The sequence below is a fragment of the Anser brachyrhynchus genome (assembly GCF_964034855.1).
Source record: "Anser brachyrhynchus genome assembly, chromosome: 1".
NCBI classification, from domain to species: domain Eukaryota; kingdom Metazoa; phylum Chordata; class Aves; order Anseriformes; family Anatidae; genus Anser; species Anser brachyrhynchus.
Genome location: NC_137694.1, coordinates 69,941,461 through 69,962,667, shown reverse-complemented (window position 1 = coordinate 69,962,667; position 21,207 = coordinate 69,941,461). Strand labels below are relative to the sequence as shown.

General features: G+C 39.0%; 1 protein-coding gene across 10 annotated transcripts in view; it reads right to left on the bottom strand.

Annotated features, from left to right (window-relative positions):
* LOC308190997 (solute carrier organic anion transporter family member 1C1-like) overlaps positions 1-19,048 on the bottom strand; it is a 30,280-nt gene extending 11,232 nt beyond the window's left edge. The window contains exons 1-10 of one of the 10 annotated variants that reach the window (XM_080582879.1): positions 16,059-16,099; positions 15,701-15,789; positions 11,614-11,761; positions 8,954-9,095; positions 8,092-8,224; positions 7,325-7,446; positions 6,180-6,326; positions 5,029-5,127; positions 3,997-4,242; positions 3,006-3,170 (exon numbers count right to left, since the gene is read on the bottom strand). In XM_080582879.1, coding sequence (XP_080439005.1) covers positions 3,006-3,170; positions 3,997-4,242; positions 5,029-5,127; positions 6,180-6,326; positions 7,325-7,446; positions 8,092-8,224; positions 8,954-9,095; positions 11,614-11,742 — 1,183 coding nt within the window. In that variant the 5' untranslated portion in view covers positions 11,743-11,761; positions 15,701-15,789; positions 16,059-16,099. The other 9 variants (XM_080582882.1, XM_080582880.1, XM_080582875.1 and 6 more) reach the window with 9 other exon arrangements.
* Positions 19,049-21,207: the final 2,159 nt, after the last annotated feature.

The window sequence follows — 21,207 nt, the reverse complement described above, 5'->3', positions numbered from 1 at the left end:
CCGAGTCCTTCACCATGGAGCAATAACAGGAGCAGCAAGGGCCATGCTCTGGGGCTGTCCCACCCTGAGAAGGTCAGCTTCTCTTCCCTCATCCACTGGGAGGAGGAGCCCAAACTGCTCATTCCTAGTGGAAATTCAGTTCTACCTAATGTTAGAAAGTCTGGAGAAAGACCTACTTTTTCTGTTTTTACTGAGCCATGAAACGAATGATCTCCTAGGGAGATCTCCCAAGAGGGAGAGAGCCAGCAATATGCCATCTTCTCCATACACAGGACATTTAGGGTATTTCTCCAGTTTTGTATGTTGAAATGTTCCCTTGGGTGAGTGTTGCCACAGCAAAAATATATATACACCCTCTGGGCAGTCTTCTTGTAACAGGCTTCAAGGAAATAAGTGAAAAGGCAGTGAACACATAAAATAGGGTGACCATTAATCCTTACTGGAACAGTTCTGCTCAAAGCAGTGTCCATATTGATAGACATGGACAAGACCAAAAAAAAAAATAAAATCTGTTCAAGTACATGCAAAAAAGATGTAAATAGACACCACTGTAAAAGATACCGCACAGTCAAGTAAGGTGACCTTTCCTGGATTTCATAGTTACTGAAACTGGTTTTCTCACCTTTACCAGCCAGATCTAGCACATTAAATTCCACTTGCACATGGCTATGTATGCCTTTTGCAGCTTTTAATTCATGCTGACACTTACTGGTGCTGAGTTGAGTAAGCATACAAAACAAAAGCAAGTACAAAAGCATACATGCATTCAAAGAGCAAATTAAGTTTATGATTTTTTTTTTATTATTATTATTTTCCCCAGGGGCTGGAGGTTTCGAAACATGATTTAAAATGACTTGATGTAATATACAAGATCCTGACATAGGAGTTTAGTCTCCCTGCTAGGAAGTGCACAGGGATCCCCTGAATTTCTGTCTCAAGGCACTGTTTGATCCATCTGCACACATGTAAAAAACAGCGCTTAGAAGAAATGATGTATGCTTGATGTTAGGAAAAGCCTTTTTCCATCTAGAAAAACCATAAGTCAGTACCTTGGCAAGCATGAGAGCCTTGTTCTGTTACTGCTAAGATTCAAGACACCAGCATTTTTCAATGAGCAATATTTCAAGAGCACCATTTTTCATCTGCACACACGTGGAAATTGTACTTCAGGGGATTTCAGAAGCAGCATTCAAAGTGCAGCATATGTAAATGAAGAGTCACTACATAACTGCATGTGGGTGCCCCATCCAAACACTTTGATGCTGCAGCTTTTTCTGTCCTCTTTTGCTTGTAAGAGGAGACTGTGACTGAATGTGGGAGCTGTGTACACCAGAGAGTACACACACCCTGCTTGCCCATTCATATGCACCCCTTTTATTCATACATACGTTTCATAGCCTTACAGATCACCCTACTGCTTGTCACTGGCATCATGGAAAGCAACACTGTGTATATATTTAAAGAAAGCCATACAAACACAGCAGGTACCCTTTTACTTTCTGGTATGTTCCTTCATTTGTGGCTATTAAAAAATGCCCTCTTCGAGCCTCCAGCAAGTTTTTGTTACAGTGCTTCAAATTGCTCTGACAATTCTGATATTCATCAAATAGGTGGTGATAAAAATTGCAAAAACAAAAAGAAAAAAAAAAGATGGGGAGGGGAAATAGGCACTGGTAGTAATAGCAAGCTCTCAGCTTTCTTAGCAAGAGCAGATTGAAAAAGAAAGGAAAGGGAGGAAGGGAAAAACCCTTGTTGCAGGGATGGCCACTCAGCCAGGACCCTTCCCTAGCCAAGCCATCACACATTCCCTGTTGGATATAGTCCCTATGCTTGTGAAATCAGATAGATCTTAATCCTCACTCAGTTTGCACATACCTGAAAGCTTAGCTCCAGAAAATCTGTAAATACAATGAGAAGTACTGTACTGAATGTAGGGATTGTTTTCAGGACTTTTTCTGGGCATTGCCTATGCTTGAAGATTTCTCCTTGCTTTTAGGGGTGCTGTGCCAGGAAATTCCAGCCTCTATCTTTAAAGAATTAACATAGCACAATGGATCACTACAGCTTTGCTGCACATATATACCTCCGTTGCCTCGCAACTAATGCTGCTCTGAAACACAGCAGTTCCCCCTGTTTTGGATAGATGTAAACCTCTTTGCTGTCTAATGCTATTGAATCACTGGACCTCAGAAACTGAATCCAAGCCTGTAGGTTCAACAACTGGGTTGTGAAGTTCACCATCCTGAAGGCATCCTCAACAAATGGCCACCTCGATGCCCAAAGCTGATTCTGCAATTTACTGAGAGAGGTACCTTCCTCCTATGGGTCTGGCAGAGCAGAAGCTCAATAATGCTGGCAGAAGCAGCATCTCTCACTCTTGTGCCATGTGGGGGTTTGGGGAGACCAACTTACAATAGAAAAAAGCTCTTAGATAAAGTTAACACAGAAATACCTGTTTTTCTTTTACCAGCATTGCACTGAGATAATGTTAATCTTTTAACGCATGTATTATGTGATCACTAATATGACTTTAACTTCCTTTTATTTAACACCAGCCTCTTCAGAAAGTAAGAAATCACTGTCAATATCACAGCTACCTTATGGTCAGTCCTTTAGCACGCACTGAGTTGATCTTCATTTCGTTGAAATAAATGGGGAGCCAGCAAGGGAACAGATCTGTCTGATGACAAATTTATGTCAAGTATTTTAAAATTAATTTTCAATTATTCTCTTGTGATATACAGACATTTCAAATTTCCAGTAGAATGGGAAATAAAGTATCAAATTGTGCAATCTTTTACAGTAACACTTGCATAGATAAACTCAGAGCTAACTAGTGCTAAAGCAGAAATGAAATAACTTACCTTCTATGAGCTACTACTTAAAAGCCAGATAAAGAAGGAGAAGAATAAACATAGCCTCAAAAGCACTTTTCCCTGTGTGTATGTATACACCACTCCTAAAACGTCCATTTTTAGGGTATCAAGAAGCAGATATAGCATTACCTATAACAAAATTAGTTTTTGAAGATGTTTGCCCATACTGTTGCTCAATATATTTGGGCTTATATGTCACCATGCCAATTAAAGAATTGAAGTGAAGGATACTTGCACACAAATACAGAACGTAAACTGGATTCCCAAAGAGATTCTTCAGTGACGGCAAGAAGTCTGCAAGACAAAACAGCAGAAATGACAACCAGGCCAGAGAGAGAATAACTGCTGTGAATAATATATTGTAACCTTCCAGAAGCGGACTGCAGGATATTTCAGGGGGAATAAATGAAGTCCTGTGATGCTTATAAGAGATGCATTCCTAGTTGAGGGGAATGGTGGAGCAAAATACTAAGAATCAATTTTCTAGAACATCCATCTTGTTATAGGTACTTTCTTTTGCTCAGAAAACAGGCAGAGTTGTTTCATTGTCCCCTCAACAGCCACAGCATCCTTTAGCTTAATTTGGGAGTGGAGGGTAGTATGCACAGCTGACTGTAAGCACAGATATATTGAGTTGTGAATTCAAGTACTGAGGAAAATACTTTTGGCAAAGTTGGGCCAAGGAAATTCAGTTGTGTAAAAAAGCCTTTTTTTAAAATAACAATGTTATCCTAAAACAGTATCTGGTTTGTGCCCATCCTTATTCTGATCCGCTATTGTATGTATTCCATAAATGGATAACCATAAAGAAAAAGGAGGTTTAGCAGAAACTGAGATTGATACTTTATGATGCCCCACATCTGCAACAGCTAAGATCCATGAATATTTTTTGCTGAGTTTCATGAGATTTGATGCATCAATAGCATAATTTAAAAACTTCCAGGTGAAGAAATTTTTTGTGCAAGAGCAGGTCTAGAGAACAATTAAGAGACCCTTTTTGTGCATACTAATTAGATGGAGAATGACACCCAAGGGAAAAAATAATCTTGAGGCCACTAAACAGTATAAAAATTAGTGAGAGAAAGACCCAACAGTGAGGACACGAGCTCTAGTGACTTGCCTTTTGCCATCTCACCAATCTTCACTTGTTGCTGATAAGATTTGTGTTGCTCCTTGTTATCCTCAGTGATGAACTTTGACTGCTCAGAAGAGGTACTGGAGTCCTTTCTGCCCTCTGGTTTTGGGAGGTGTTTGGGCAGGAACCAGAAGGGGATGCAAGCCACAACACTGATCGCACCTGCTATTAAGTAACCCAGCCACCAGGCTCCCACCCACTGCACATCCTTGTGAGTTATTGTTACGCTGTCTGGAGAAAGTCAAAAAAAAAAAAAAAAAGGAGAAAAATAAATGCTTTTAGGGAATGTTTGCTGATAACCAGGAAGGTGATTTTGCAGGGAGTTTCTCCAGAGGAGTCTGCCTGCCTCTAGATTTAGCTGTGCGATGTGTCTATGGGTGTTACAAGAGTGACTGATTGCAGAGAGGTGATAAGGACTTGCTGATTCCTGTGACACATTGGTGGCCTGTCCCTGACGCCATGGGGTCCCAGACCATGCTGCTCACACATCCCCAGAGAGGCTGTAACAACCAGGCCATGGAGTGGTCTGGGTGACCACACTCCTGCTCCCAGCTGGGCTGTTCTGTGTAAGAGTCACCAGAAGGAAGGAGTTGTGTGAGGAGGAAGGCAGTCATGAGCTCTGGTACTCATTGTGAGAGACCTGTTTTCTCAGCAATGGTGGTCTATTACAAAATGAATGCAGACAGCTCTTGGCAGGATCCTGAGCCACAGTCCTGCCTTCTCCTGGTGCCTGCTGTCTCTCCAGAGCCTCCTCACCAGGGCATCTCCTGGGAGTCACCAGCTGTGGATCTTCTGGGCTGAAGGAGAGACAGACCTGGTACTTTTTCCACACCTGTCTTTGTTGCTAGACTTTTCTGTGTGAGGCGCTGCATTGCTCTCATCCATTTTACCTTATAAAGTACCCACTTTTCCCTTATCCCTAGAAACTAGACAGATATTTCTTTGCCTAAAATACATGCCTAAAGTAGGTATATTGGAGCCTGACTGAATTGTTTAAATCTGAGTTTTCTGACTTACCAAGATCTACAAAGCCAATGTCAACATAAAGTTTGGCACACAGGGATCCAAGAAGAAAGCCAAATATTGGACCTATGATTGCAAGCGTCTGTACACAGCCTGTAATAGAAAACAGGGGACTGTTATTTTTCTGACTGAAAACGAACATTTGTTCTTGCTGCATATAAAAATAAAGTACAATGTGGCAGGTAACAAGTGGGACAGTCTTAAAATACTGAGCCAAAGTTTGCTTTCAGGAATGTTAGTTACTCAAGTTAGAACTTTTACAATTAAAAAAAAAACTTTTTTTTTTTTGTTTTGTTATCATCCGATTAAAGAATGAAGGTCAGACCAAGGGAAAAATCAGGGAACTTAACGGCCTAAACTCAATAATAATACCAATCTATAAGCACTACAAACACTTTAGCTGGCTAGATTAAGTTGTGGTGGACCCAGAACAGGCTGAAAAATCACTTTGGTTTGGTACCCAATATTAACATATTTCAATACACCCCCAGCCTAAATTTCCACGTATTCTAAATTTTCAAATTTGATTTGGAAATCTGGTAGGAACGAATCTTTTGCACAGAAATTCTGAGTTTTTCCCAGGCTGTAAACTTTCTGAAACAAGGTGCTGATGGAGAAGGACTTTCTGGTGATATTTCAGGTGAAAGTGCAGAGCTCATCACACAATGAACACGACAAAGAAACGCTGATACCAACTTCTTCAAGCCTCAGTCACTCTTGATTGTAATCCTACCTCATTCTGGAGGGAAAGTTTTGAGTGCCTGATGAAATTCTATTTAAAATGCTTAAAAGAGTACATGTTTTTTTTTATCACTTTCCAGAGAACTGAATGTGCACAGAGGCACAGCAGTCCACATCCAGAAGAATTAGGAAGATTAGGGTAACAGCAGGAACCTAAGGTCAAATTCTTTCCTCAAATTAAGATAATGGAACTGTGCTGGTATGATTAAAAGGGAACTTGGTCCCTTGAGTGTACATGATTGTTAAATAAACTTTAATATTGGAAATAATGCAAGCAAAACAATCAGGGCAAGTTAATTCAACAACACTCACTCCATTAGCCAAAATGACTGTTTCCTCTAGGGAAAAATCCATTAAGAAAAAAAAAAAAAAAAAAAAACAAAACAGTGATTTATTTACTCTACCAATGTATAAGGCAGCATCCTCTTCAAAGGCATAATCATCAATGTATGTAATTCCCAAAGGCTGGATAGGAGTTTCACCTATTCCACGTAGAAGATTTCCCAGTAAAACATAGATCCACATAGAAGAGCCTGCTTCTTTTTCACATCCTGGATACATCACAAGAGAGACAACAATTATGTGTTTTTCCACAACATTTTGACACTGAATGCACAGGACTTCTTAAGTACTTCTAGAGTAGGAAAAGCAGTGATTACTAAGAAAAATGTTTTGGAGCTGGAGGTTGTGGTGGCAGTTTTAAGCCAATCAGATTGAGGTGGACACACACTTAGTATGAACTGCTTCAAGCAGATTGTAAAAGATATTATAAGTCATCCAGTTTTAAAAACTACATCCTTAGTACATCCCATTTTAGAAAACTTTTGCTCTTGCTTCTAACCAAAACTGGGATTTTCTAATGGAAAATGTTGGGAAACATTGATGATAGCAAGTGCTACAAGTCACATCTATTCCAGATCCAACAATCAAAACACATACACACACTTTTTGGCCCAGAGAGGGTCCGATTTTCTCATCTGTAGCTTAGTCTATAAATTCAGCCTGTATGGATGTCATGCCCAGACATGTGGGAGGAAGGCTATGTCTCAGCTCCAATAAGTTGCTGCCATTCAGCTCAGGTGGGCACCCATGAGGAGCTAGCTCAATGAACCCAGAGGGGTGGGCAGGCAGGGAAGGAAATGAGAAGCTGGGTCTGCAGTCTGGGAGACGCAAGTGGCTATTTCCAGTGGGATGAGGACCCAAAGGCACATCTCATGACAGAGGGAAGACCAGAAATTTTGTACGCCACCATGGGAGATCATCTGGTGTTTCTACAAGCCACGAAGCTGCAGAAAGTTTTTGGAGGAAGCAGCAAGGCTGAAGGAAAGGTGTCAGCCTGAAAAGACATCTTAGCAATATACAGTGGCAGTTATTAATTTATTTTCAATAAGTTTGTCTCATCAGGTAGATCTGGATTTTCTCTGGGAAAGATCCTTCTGTTTCCCATTTATTATTTCTTGCATTCTAATAAACTATTGCTTTAGAGTTTGAGAGTCTTTTAATATGTTTTATTTTGCTTATCACAATACGCAAAAGAGATTGCTCTCACCTGCATTTATTTTGGCTTGAGATTTTTCCAGGACTGAGAGAGGAGTTTGGCTTTTATCCTGCAAGCATGGAGAGATGCTAACAGTTGAATTCATGGTAGAAGGAAATCTTTCATACCGATATCTGTTTATAAACAGAAGTTATTTTTTACTCTCCCAACTTATAAGAAAAAAGAAACAAACAAATCTGTTGCTACCATGGAAGAGAGCACTTGAATACAGCACTTAAATGTAGATTTCATCTGCATCCAGTGTTGCCAGTGTTCCGTGTGGTTTACAAGGAATAAATGGCGCTTGGTTCATACTGTGGTAGTACGTGAAAATTGTCCATTTGGTTCTCTCTCTGTCAAAGTGATGCATTTCAGTTTAACAGGTAATTTGCTCTGTTATGTTATGTGAATCTGTACTAAGAAATAATCAGACAGTGAGGGCATCCTGTGGCTTGTGTTTAACACTCCGATTGTCTTCCTGATTTTAGTCGTCACTTCACCAAAGCTTCAACAATTCTTAAGCTATGTCAAAACATGGCCAATCAATTGAGATCATAGACTAATAAAATGATACATTGAATAAAACTGAGAAGAACATACGTTAAATTATTAGATCTGTTATAATAAAATTTGTCTTTGTAATGCATATTAAATTGAGTAACCACATCTGCATATGCCTATTTCTATGGGCCTTTTCACGATTAATGCCTAAACATCTCAGTGAGCTAACATGCAGTGTGCATAGCCCAGCTGGAAAATACTGATCACTTTGCACTTACCGTCCCATGAAGAACTGGGGCATTGCAATTAGGAATGTTCCCGCTGACATAATTAAGCAGCCTGCTCCAATTATTCTTGGCCTGTGAAGCTTCGCTCCAAAGTAGCTTACAAGAATTATGGTTAGGAGGTTCCCTTTGAAAGTACAAAAGGAAAACTAAGTTTTACAGCTTTTTGATAAGACATCCCCCAGCAAAAGTATTCCTAGTGTGGAGTGTATACAGCCATTTCAGAGGGAGAGGGCTGATTGCATGGGTTTGGTGCTTCAGCCTCTTTCCAGGCATCCTTAAAGGAGCCCAATACCTTCCATGATAAGAAAACCATAAACTTTTGGAAAAGCAACTGGAAAAGACAAGAGAGATTATGTCAGATGATAGAGTGCAGCAAACCTTTATACACAAGCTAAGATTTCATTCCCATGAATATCACAGTCCATTGAACAGCCAAGAGATAAATCCAGTAATCTGAAACAGCAAGAGATGATGTCACACTGGAAACCTTAGTACAAGACTGTACAATGAACATAGATTACAGTTAGAGTTTTGTACTTCTACAAAAGGAGAAAGCTAGAATCTTTGAAAGCAATTTAATTCTCATTCAAGAGTTAAAATTTATATTAATATTAATTAACCAGCAGCTAAACTTATCAAATCACAAAATATTTAGGACTATGTTGGATTGCTTATGTTAGCAACCTTATCCTATCCAATGTAATCATAATGACAGTCATATAATTCCTAGGTGAACCTTGCTCACTTTTAGTAGTCCTAGGAGATTCATACAATTATTTTTCATGACAAATTTCGTCACTGTTTTTTTTCTTTCTTTTTCCTGAAAACAAAAATGAATTTGTACAACACATACCAATTTCAAAACTGCCATCAATAACGCCAACCAAAGAGGAAGGGATATCAAATCTTCTTTCTATTTGTGTGATAGTACTTTTTAGATAACTTCCTGACAGTGCTTTAGCAAAATAAACAAAAGATAATGCACCAAGAAATATCTGTGAAAGAAAGTGACAGTGATTAATATCAGGCAGTACAGAATATTTACTTTATTAATTATTTCTAAACAATTCTACATTCCCACTTCTTTCCCACTTCTTTTTGCTGATAAACATGTCAATATTTCTCCCACTCTATGAAATATGCTTGATTGCCTATTTATCTAGTTCCTATTAGTCATAACAATATATACAAATCTTGATCTCCACCACTGCTAATTTCAGGTAGATGCCAAGGTTACTGATGAAGGACTGATAAATATAGTGCCCTCCCGATCTCTCATAGCAATAACGATAAAGGTATTTATTAAGTGGGGCTTGGCAGAGATAGGAGTTGGTTTGGGGGCATTTTTAAACAGTCATAGGCATTTGGTTCCTACTAAAAACAAGCAGATTGAATTCATTGCAAGCAAAATTAACTGGAAGATGTACTCCAAAAGGGCACTACATTCATTTAAATAACTAATGGCTCATAGTCTCTGTGACAGAACTAAATTTAGCCTGATGTAACTCCCCACCCTGAAGTGCATGTAGGGTGAATGCAGGGTCCTCAGCTCCATCTGTTCCTCTCCAACAGTGCTATTGCCTAATGTAAACACAGCTTTACTAAGTTTACTAGCTCTAGGGATACTCACACACCATGCAATTGATCTCGGAAACCACATTGCCTTCTGCCTTCAGATGCAGGCTGGGTTGACTGAATATATATGTCTGCTCTTTGCCAAAAGTGTTAAAAGCCCTAAACTCAAAATTAAAACACAAAGTAATGTTTGGTATATGGAGAGGCCTAGACCCTTGCCCTACTCTTTAGGCCTGCTCTCTGAGCGATCAGTCTTCCGGCAAGCTGGAGTCCTGGAACAACTTCCCCTCCTCCAGTGCAACACGCCTAACAACATCACAATGGACAGGGCACATTGGTAGTGATACTGGCATCGATGCTGAATGCCAATTCTTGTGTCAAGGTTCAAAAATATCTTTTTTATCATTCAACATGCTTTTCTTTATAAAGAGATGGTTATTTCCCTTTCAGGAGCACTTGTGGGTAAATAGAATCTCATTCTTATTTTCCATGGTGATAGTTCTCAAAAAGCTCTCTAATAAAAAGATTGCCATAATATTTTACATTTTCTGTGTGTTTATGCTGTTGGATTTTAAATAGCAATGTGAAAATAAGTACAGTTTTCCACATGAAAATCATACAGGTTAAAGTAGAACTTCAAACTTCTCCATGTCCCTCTGGCACATGTTTTTTCCACTGGGCTTGGAGCTGTCCCAGGAGGGAGATGGAGACCCCATGCAGTGGTGGTTGCTCCTAATTTAGAGCTGGGACAGAAAGCTGCATAGGATTTCACTTTCTTCAGTCATCTTTGAACAACAGAAAGTAAAATATTTCACCACATCTTTTTGGTTTATAAGGGCAATTTTAACACATGTGAAGGCTGTTGATTGGTAAAACACACAAACAAACAAAAACAACAGCAACAAAAAACCACCTGTTGACTCTGCATATTGTTCTTGTATTCTAAAGGTTAATCATATTAGTTTGGTTCTCAGAAGTCAAAAATTTCCTGCACAGAAAAAAATCTGAGCTGAAATATTATTTGTTTTCTATTTTTGGATCTAATAGACTGATTCCTGACTGCCTAATCTGTGACTGAAGTTTTATTCAATGAGGGAATCGGATTATCATTGCAGCAAATGGAGGAACAATGATAAAATTACTATTGTGCTACAAATTTGATTGATACAACTCATCCTCTATTTCAAAGCAGGATCCCAATTCTGGGCCTTTACAGGAGCAGGCAAAATCAAGGAGGATACTCAATAATTAATATATATATATATATATACACACATATATATCAGTCGTTAGACTCTATTAAGCTGACAATATCTTAACTGCTTTGCATAATATATAGACTTCAGCTCAACTATTGTTGAACTCAGTGACTTTATTGGGAGCTGGAGCAGAATCTGCAAATGAATTTTTTTACAGTTTAATGTAGCAGTGAAACTGCTACAGTTTAGTTTCAAAGTCCTCTCATACAGAACTCACTCAAATCAGGAAAATTATAGTAACATAGCACTCAGAACGCTGAGACCGTAATACAAATATTATTTTCCAGAGCCCAGAAGACTACCATGGCTACAATCTTAAAAAAGCAATCTGTGCTAACAGCTGTCTGTGGTATCTGGCTTCTGATACTCTGTTCTTAACTTCAGGAAAATAGGATGGTACAATAAAGACAATACAACTGACCTTTCAGGATGAGCATTAAAGATGTTGTAACACCCAAGCCTCAACCAACATTTTATATTTAAATATTGCCAAAACTTAGGCAAATACAGATAAGAAGTAGATTTTTTTTTGTGGCTTTAAAGTAACTTCAATAGCTTTGTACTGACTCACCAACACATAATCACAACTTAAAAAGGGTTATTTCAAAAATAAAATAAAATAAAATAAAAATGAGGTTTTCTAAGTCCCTATTAAAATATTTGAAAACTCTTACTCTACCTTTATACCTCCACAACATGATTGTTTCTCCTTGGAAGCGGAAGATTCGGATTTGAATGAAGATCGGTCAACGGGCAGGATTGTGTTGCTTGAGAAATACTGAGTATTTTCTTTTGATGAAATCTCCATGATATACCCTGCCTCTAAACTAGAAAACATGAAAAACATTTTAAAAGGACATCCTATTAGCTCAGCCTCATAAGCTTGTCATGTGACAGCAACACCCTGCTGTACTGTTTTCCCAAAAACAGCAATTATCAAACTTCACAAGAGAATCTGACCAGTGCACTGGATGTTTAATTATGGAAATTTGCAATCCACTTGCCTATAATAATGAAGATTAAATCATACTCAGTAAACCGTTTTCATCTCATTTTCGAGCTATCATCAATGTGATTTCATTGAGCATTTGGCCAAGCATCACCAGCAGACTAAATACGGCATTTTAAATAACATTTCTGGAATCTGTATGTAAATTCACATTTCTAGATGTGATTATTATTGCAGAGATTTCTCAGAATTGATCTCTAAACTTCCTATACATGTGGGACATTAAGTAATTAGATCAAAGGAAATCTAGCCCTGTTAATGAGGGACTTGAATTGCTTGAAACATTGAAACTTGCTTGAAGCTTGAAGATTGAAACATTAGCTCTAATCATCTGATCATAGCTAATGAGTTACACAAGAATAAAGAGGTTTAGTTCTTTTTACCATTTCAGATAGGGCCTTAGGGCTCAGTGGTTTTGTCAATTGTTACAGGAAAAGTGTGAATTTGCTTCTTTGCAGGTAAATACAAAGAAGTAAAGAAAATCTAAATACTGCACTTTGAGAACCAAAGATGTCAGTAATTCTTAAATCTCTACTTACATAGTACATTACTTTGGTTTTAATTTCAATCTCTCTAAATCAGATCTGAAAATATTTATGAAATCAGCTTCTGTGCTCACTTTTGAGCAGCACTGTGTTTTATAGAACTGCTGGCTGAAAATAGGAATAGAAGTTCCTATTCTTTTATGTTTATCTAAAGCACAGATCTTACACAAATAAGATACAGATATGGTTTTAAGAATATATATATATATATACGTTATATACATTTGTATTCATGAATTCCAATGTGTGTACAACAGGTACTTGTACTTTCAGAAATGTGAAATAACAAAAGCGTATCTAGACTTTGTTAGTATATAGGCAAGACAAAAAGACTGTCTGAGATAAATCAGGTACCAAAATTTCCAGTGAGAATTCTCTATGACATCAGATGAAACAGAAGGTAGTGACTGCATGTAAGAGAAATAACTGCATTTGACACTGCCACATCAGGGACAGTAATGCATTTCCTTGTCAGCACTAATGAGTATACAAATATTTTTTAAAACAACAACAACAAAAGAAGGATGGTTTGTGCTTGCTGCAGAAAATAAATTGTTCCTACTCTGCTGGTGATGTTTGTGAACTTGGGAAAAGTCACTTTGCATGCCCTTCTCACAGACTTGTACAATGGAAAATGACAGGATATACCTCACAAAACTCACATGAGGATAAATTCATTCAAACTTGTGAGTATGGGCAAGACACACACATAAGGTATGCTGCCAGGTAAGCACATGAAATGATAGCTTCTAGATTACAGTTTGAAATGCTCTGTATATTACTATTACAGCAATCTAGGAATGAAAAAAAAAAAAAAGACTGAGAAAGGAAAACATCTGAAATGTGGTTGGAGTTAATTGTCTTTATCACTGAGCAAAGCAATAACCAATTTTAACCAATTTGGGAAGGTCCAGCAAAATAGCATTAACCTGCACAGTCTCCTCCACTGCACCCCATATACAGGGATGGACAAAAAGAGAAATGCCATGGAGGTGTGGAGATGGACTATGACACACCAGAGTTTGACCACGTCATACAAGTTAATGTGTGATGCTTGACTGCATCAGGCCACACTGAGCTGGTACAATTCATGAAAGGACAGAGAATCAACAGTGGTGCTCAAACAAGACTTATGCTCAAGAGTATAAACAAATTATAAGAATTATTACTATTTATTCTGGCACTCTGGATGTCATATAGAAATGTCCTAGGAAGGACTGATAGCCGCACAAGTTTTGCAGGTTTTACTTGTAACTATGGCACAACTTTACAGAGGACAGTAGTTTTCTGACCCGGAGCAACCTCCGACCTTATATCTCAGAGCATCATTTCAGATGCTCTGATAATATCTCTGAGGGAAGCTCTTAACACAAAATGGAGAGCAGAGTAAAGGGGCCAGGGGTACCACAGACCACTGCAATGTTAGCTCTAATATTTCCTCTTTCATGCAACAAGTATAAATATGAGTGTTTCGCTAACCACAAACTTGTCTAGTGCTGCTCAAACGCTTTTTTTTGGTTCCATTGATATTATAGCAACAACCTTAGCTTTTTGCCCTGTCTTCTTGGACACCATATTTTTGCAGTGTGCCATGAAACCTGAAGACAGATAATCCATGTCAGCTCTTCTATCCCAGATGTGTCAGGAATGCTTGGAAAGAATAATCCCAAACAGTGGCACAACATTTCCTTGTGGTCAGGTTTCTGGATCAATTAAGCTGATAATGACAAAGAGCTGGAGTTCAGCCTGCACCACTCTCCTTGTTTAAGAAAGGTCCATTTAGTTGATAATACAAGAGAAATGCAGTCACCTCATCATCACTGAAACATTCTGGGCCAAATTCAACCCCCTCAAGTTTACACTGCTAAATTAAAGCTTCCTGTATCTAGCAAACTTCATGTAGTTCTCCCTGTGTATATCTATGTATGTCTGTGCACACTCAGTTGAGATGAATATAATCATACATTCTTTACCTGATCTATTAATGATTGCAGAAGTGTTTATGTATGGATGTACATCCACATACACAAACATTTCTTAAAGCTATATCTATTGGAAGACAAACTCCTAATTGAAAGGATATTATTATATGGATTAAGTGCATTCAGTCTACTCACTAGTAGTTTAAAAATATGACCCGAGCAACAATTACCTTGGCACAATATTTAGATTTGCTGGTTATTTTTAGTAAGTATGTTTACCATGTAATATTTGCAGCGATAAAAATATATTCATTGGTTTTATGAGTCCTTATTACTAAACCTGCACAGAATCTTCCAAAATGTAGGTTTTCTGACAGCAATAGTATTCAGCTCTTTCATAAGCAAGTAACTACATGGTAAGAACAAAACAAGTTTACCAAAGCATAAACAGTTACACGTGTACATACAGACAATGTATTTTCTCTTCCTTCAACCAGATACCCTCTAAGAAGTATTTCCTAATTTCCTAAGCATCTTCTGAAGCTTACTCTGAAGTCTTCAAGGATCTTTGAAGATATTTAGTAAACGGATCTTCCATGGATTAATCCTTCTAGATCCATTTTGTAACTTTTACCAGAGACTAAGAAAACATTGTAGGGCTGTTTCCTGTCTTAGGAAATGCTTCCCTTATTTAAGGCTGCTCTTCTCCATAATAGTCAAGGAAGAGTAGGTACATAAGTGAAAACAGTGCCTATTTCTTCTAACGCATTCTGTACTATCAGCCCCCAAATTAGCAGAGGTTCTCTTGGACACAACTAAAGTAAACACTATCAAAACCAGAAATGTTTTATTCTCTGTGAGGATAAAGGTGGAAAGAACATGGTGTTTTACCACATTTATGAAGAATCAAATAAAACCAAGTGAGTTCCACCTTAAAATTGCCTTTTTTTTTTTGGGGGGGGGGGGGGGGGGGGGGAGTACTGAAATAAATAAAATGGGCAGAATTGTATCACCAGTCATTCTAATGGGAAAGAAGGGCACTGGAGCAGGTGCCCTGAAGTGAAGGGAGCCTTACAAACTTTGTTACAGTCTCTACAACTGTGTACAACCCAGCTGGTGACACTGTCTGAAGGACCACTACGTGGTCACAGCATCTCCCTGCTCATCACCAGGGCTCACAGCTGGGGCACTGATCCCTCCTCGCACTTCTGGCTCCAGCCAGCCAGGGTGCAGGAGCCCCCTCCCATGAGATCACTTCCCATCCCATCAAGAGCAGGCCCACTAGCTTACCTGTGAGACAGCTCGGGCAGCAGCGGCTTGTACCCTTCTGAGGGCTGGCATGTAGGGCTGTGCTGGGTGGTCAGATCCAAGGAAGAGACCTTCAAGCATGCATGCAGTGGGCTGAGGCACCACCAGGCAGCTCCCGGAGTGCCTTTCCACTCATTCAAACTCCAGGAAATGAAAAAAGCCCTTCCCCCCACTGGAAACGAGTATGCTTTGCAATAAGCCTCCTCAGGCATGTCTTTGTTATGTGGCAGCCCACAGGCATAGGAGCTGCACTTGTTAGACTAGGTGGCCACAGGAGACGGGTACAGAGACATCCTCTCAAAAAGGCAACTCAACAAAGAGAAGAAAAAACAAATCTTACCTGGCAGCAGAAATCTCCACAGATGGTGCCTACCCTTTTTTCTAGGTAAGCTCCCTCTACCACTTTTACCTACCCATACATTCATGCACATGCTCAGGTCCCAAATTAGAAATAGGAAAAGCTGGAGGGAAAGACCACCTTTTATAAACTACCCAGACTAAGGACAGTACATATTATACTGGAGGTAGAGAAAGGAATAAACATAGGGGTGGGGGGGCTGCTGTCTCCTGTTTTGCCTGAGAACTTGGTATTCATCTCCCCCCATACTCCTTTCCCACCTCCTCAATTTTTTCTTCCCTCCTCCCCTCCTATTAACTCCAGCAAATCAGGCATACGGCAAGCAACAATGCCGGGTGCTTCAAATCCTGGAGAGCACTTAAGCCCTCCCTGGGGTATTTTTCTTTGGAACCTGCTACAAGTTTGATGGAGCACGTGACAAAGATTTGTTGAGAGAGGAAAAAATAATCCTGATCTTCTTAACTGCTCATTCCCAGGAAAAGAAAGATTTCAGGGCAGAATGGGCCAGAAAAAAGAAAAAAGAAAAAAGAAAAAAGAAAAAAAAAAAGGGTGGGGGGTGGGGGGGCTGGTTGGGAGAAGATAGGATGTGGGGTGAAAAGGTTATTTACAGAACTTTCCAATCCAGGCACTGGTTCTTCCCAGTATGCCCACTACTCCCACAAAGTCCCTGGGCAAAGTCCTTGCCAACATGAAGTAAAACCAGCATGAAGAGATCCATTAAAGGAGAGGACAGAATTGTACTAGATAATCAGTCAAGCTCTTTGCCAAAATTAAAGGAAAATTTTGCAAACTTCATTCCAGCCCTGTGTTTCTCCTGTCACATGGTTATGGCTGTTGAAATGGCAACATGAAATAGGAAGTTCATGTAATGGTGAGGGATGTGGTTCTCAGCAAAGTCACTTGAACTGAGGAAGGTTATAAATCCTGCATGTTCTGCTAACTTGTGAGATTTCATTACACAAACAGAGAAGGTATTAACTACAAATTCTTCTTCCTTCCCCCTCCTTGCTCTCTTCTACCCTCTGCAGTTGGGTATGTTGCCATGGCAGCTAAAACTCCACTGACACTCAAAATGGTAAGGTGCCAAACACAGCACCTTGGAGCAGATTTCTGTTTTCCTAGATTTAATACAAATTATTATCCATTCCTTCATTATATCTCCATTTTGGGTTCTTAATGCGGCTGGAATTTTATTACACTGCACGTAATTCACATTTTGTTCTTTAATATGTCTTATATCCTTACTTGGCTGGTTTGGAAACTTGGAAATCTCTTTTCCCCTTTTCTAAGAGATATCAGTGTGCCTAATAGCCCACAGGAATTAGTGATTAGGAGAATTAAGAGTTCTTTCAGCCTTTTTCTGAGAGCAGTTTCTAGCCTGTTTCCTTCAATTATTAGGAAAACCGAGTTTACACAGTATCTGTACTAGTTTTGCCTAATCTTTAATTTTTGTTGCTGACCGTGTCTCCTCCAATGACTTCTGACAAACTCCAGTTTTTCTGCCACTGGTAGCCTTCACCACAATGTCCTTTAATATAGGTGAAGTTCATATTCAGAATACCATATTCATTATATAAATCTCTTTCACATAATTCATCCGAGACCCCATTACACTACAGATTTTACCAATAAGCTCTGGCGCATGGTTCTCAACCCTTAGAGAAAAAAGAAAGAAAAAATATGGGGTGGGGGGAGGGTATGCAGTTTAAGATGAAGTAATGCTTTAAAGAATGAGGCCTGTCAGGTTTAGTGCAATATTCTCATCATTTCTGGATTTTTGTATCACTGTAAATCCTCAGCATCAGCTTTCTAACACAGTTGGTCTTTTACTGGAATTTATTTATAGACCCTTCTCTGACTTCTTTATAGGTGTAGATATCTTAACTGGAACTTTACCAAAACCACCCTGAGGGAGATACTTTCCATTATGGAAAGTTTTCTTACACCTTTCAAATGAGCATCACCATTCACTTACGAGCTAATTATAGCAGTCCTCAGCAACAGTCATATTTATTTCCTCTACAGTTCTTTTCTAGATGCTTGGAGAAAATGAACATAAGATCCCCCCTAAAACTAACTCAGTGAGTCCATCTGGCAGAGGAGAAAGTGTCATCCAGGTAGGAATTTATCAGTCTCACAGGCCTCTCACACAATAGATATTGCATAGGAAGGTGATGCAGTAGATCACCTACTTTGATTTATTAACGAGAACTGAGACATGGGAAACAAATCACTACCAATTCTGATGCAGCACATGACACCTCTTATCGCAATCCCCACTCTGATTTCTCTTTTCACTGCCTACCACAGTAAAGCACTGCCGAAGCACAATGTCACAAAACTCCCTGAAAGCTCACTAGACAATTAATCAAAGAAAGATTTTGCTTTCCCATAGTCCTAAAAGAAATTGCTTACTTATATATGCTTATTCTATAATTGAAACAAAGCCTTGAAAGCAGATATAGGACAAAGGATCAGACTAAATGCTGTTCCTCAAAGTCTGCTTCCATTTTCTTTGCATTCCTACCTTGTGTTTATTACAGGAAATTAGAAGCCAGACCACCTTCATTTCTAAAGTACAGGGTTCAATGAATTACATTTACAAAGCCTAGTCTAGCCACGGTGAATAGCTGGGACAAGAGTAATCTTAATTGATAGACATGTCAATAGGCTAATCACACAGCAGGTTTGTGGGTCAGTCTTTAACCATCCAGCAGCAGATCTCTAAGGTGAAGCTCCACAGAATTGGCTGCTGCTTCTTCGAGCACATTTCATGAAAAAATGTTAACCTTGTAAGGTCTCAACCCCCCCCCCAAAATAAAAAACAACAACAACAACACAACACCAGTGTTCAGACACATGAACTTTTTTCTTTTGTAAAAGATGTTTTGTTAAAACATATTCTAACAGACATTTAAGGGCTTGCCTGCAAATATAAACATTATACTGAAACCTGAATACACATATAAACACTGCAAAGAAACTTTTGGTTTTATCTGATAAAAGGAAAATATTGACTTAGGGAAAAAAAAAGAGAGAGAGAGAGAGAGAGAGAGAGAGAGAGAGAGAAACTCAGAAAACGTATAACCAGGATTTTGATAGACCATGTTGTCATTTTGTCTTAAAATTTGAGCTCGTATAATTTCTATGGTCTGACAGAGAGCATACTCCCAAGCCTTAGTATTGCATCAGAAAGCGGAGCTATGTACAGACTTTCAGCAGAATGAGTTCTCAGCTACTTAGCTTGACACTTGGCCAAATGATCTTTTATTATTTTATTTATGCTATTCTGTGAATGCTGCAACTCTGAGCTGCCCTCCTGTGCCTGGAATGACTCATGCAAAAGGAGAGACAGTTGTGGCAGCAACTGCTTGTGGCCCAGAGTCCCCCTACTGTGGTGAGCTCCTAAACCCTCAGAGAGCACAGTGCAGGAGTGAAGATGCAGGAGACAAAAACAAGCGTTTTGTCTGTAAAGTAATAGCAAGTAATAACTATATTTGAAGGAGAGGAACCGAAATCATTCATGATTGCTGAAGACCATGAAGGAAGTTTGTGCGGAGCTCAGGAAAAAAATATCAAACAGATCCAGATCTCCTGAATCCTTGTCCAATGAGCAGTAAGCTCGGGGCATTCCACCACCCTTGAGTCTGGAAATGCAGCTGCTAGAATAAAAGCAATTTAGAAAGCATGATGGGTTGGAAGCAACAATTTCTTTTAAAGAAATGTCTCTGAGTACATAAATTTCAGTATAATTTCACTTTAAAAATTTATGAAAAATACATTTTTGCTTTCTGTGATTCTCAGGGAATTATATAGTTTGGAGTCAGTGACAAGCAGATGCAGTAAAGACGTTTACAATTAGCTGATAAAGCAATCCTTGTTAGACAAATAAATGAATAGGAAAACCACTGTCAAAACAAACCTCACATATCCATTCCATATTAGAGAACCAGAGATACACACTGGCTGTTAGAAGCACTCAGGGAAACGGCAGTTGGGGTTCAGTTTAGCACTTGCTGCAGCCCTACAATGGAACAATACCACCTTTACCATGTACATTCTCCATGCTAGGGTAACATATAGGAGCATACTCAATAGCTGTAGATTATCTTGGAAGCAGTTGCACAAGGTAACCAAGTAAAAGATCAGGTAAAAGTGGTAGGAGGTTGTCCTTCAATGATGAGGTCCTTCAAATTACAGATCCAGACAGGTTTTGCCTAGAGTTTTAAGGAGAAGGGAAGTAATATGTGTACCTATATAAAACCACACTTTGTAAAAATCCCCATGGACCCTGAGGAAATGCAGTTCTGAGCGGAGGCAATGGAGAAATAAAGAGATCCATCAAAATGATACAGCTCTTCAGGGCAGAAAGTTACTCCAGGGGGTAAATGTAGCTTTGGCAGAATTTTAGTTTAGAAGAACAGAATAAGAGAAACTGGAATTTGGCCAACTACTAGGGATTAACACCATTAATCTTAATAAAATCCCACAGCGCTTTCTGTAATGCAGATAAGTTCCTTGAACTAGGTCTAAACCATAAGATTTAGGTTAAAAATTTGGAAAGAGAAGGTGTAAAGATTCTAATAGAACAGTTTATTATACTGAAGGTGTGGAATCTGTTGAATACGATGCCTTCGGCAAGTATGGTAATAAAAAATTGCCAGGTGCAAAAGCTTGTGAAGAGAAGTAATTTACTAGCAACAGTCACTGTAAATGAAATCATCATGAAGATCAAACAGGACCCTTCTACTGTGTGCTTCCTGGCTGCAGATAAGCAGATGTTGCAGCAACTTTTTATCCGTATCAAGCTTCCAAATCATTATAACTGCATCTATCCTGGGTTATTTAGTGATCACAACAAGCAGTCCAGACTGAGCATGGCACAAGTCATCAAAACCTTAGGTAAGACTTTAAACTTGTTTTATCCCAATGGATCATGAATTAAGACAGTTTTTGTATGTGAAGCTTTGATTGTCAAGCTGCTCAACAAAGTAGCTGGCTTTGACAGTTTTCTCCTTAGCTTGCTAGTTTTTGGGGATGCCAGTGTGGAGTAGTTAAAACGCCTTCAGACGGTGTGAGATGCCTATCCCAGAGCCACTCACCCCATCAGTCAGGGCAGCACAAAGATATT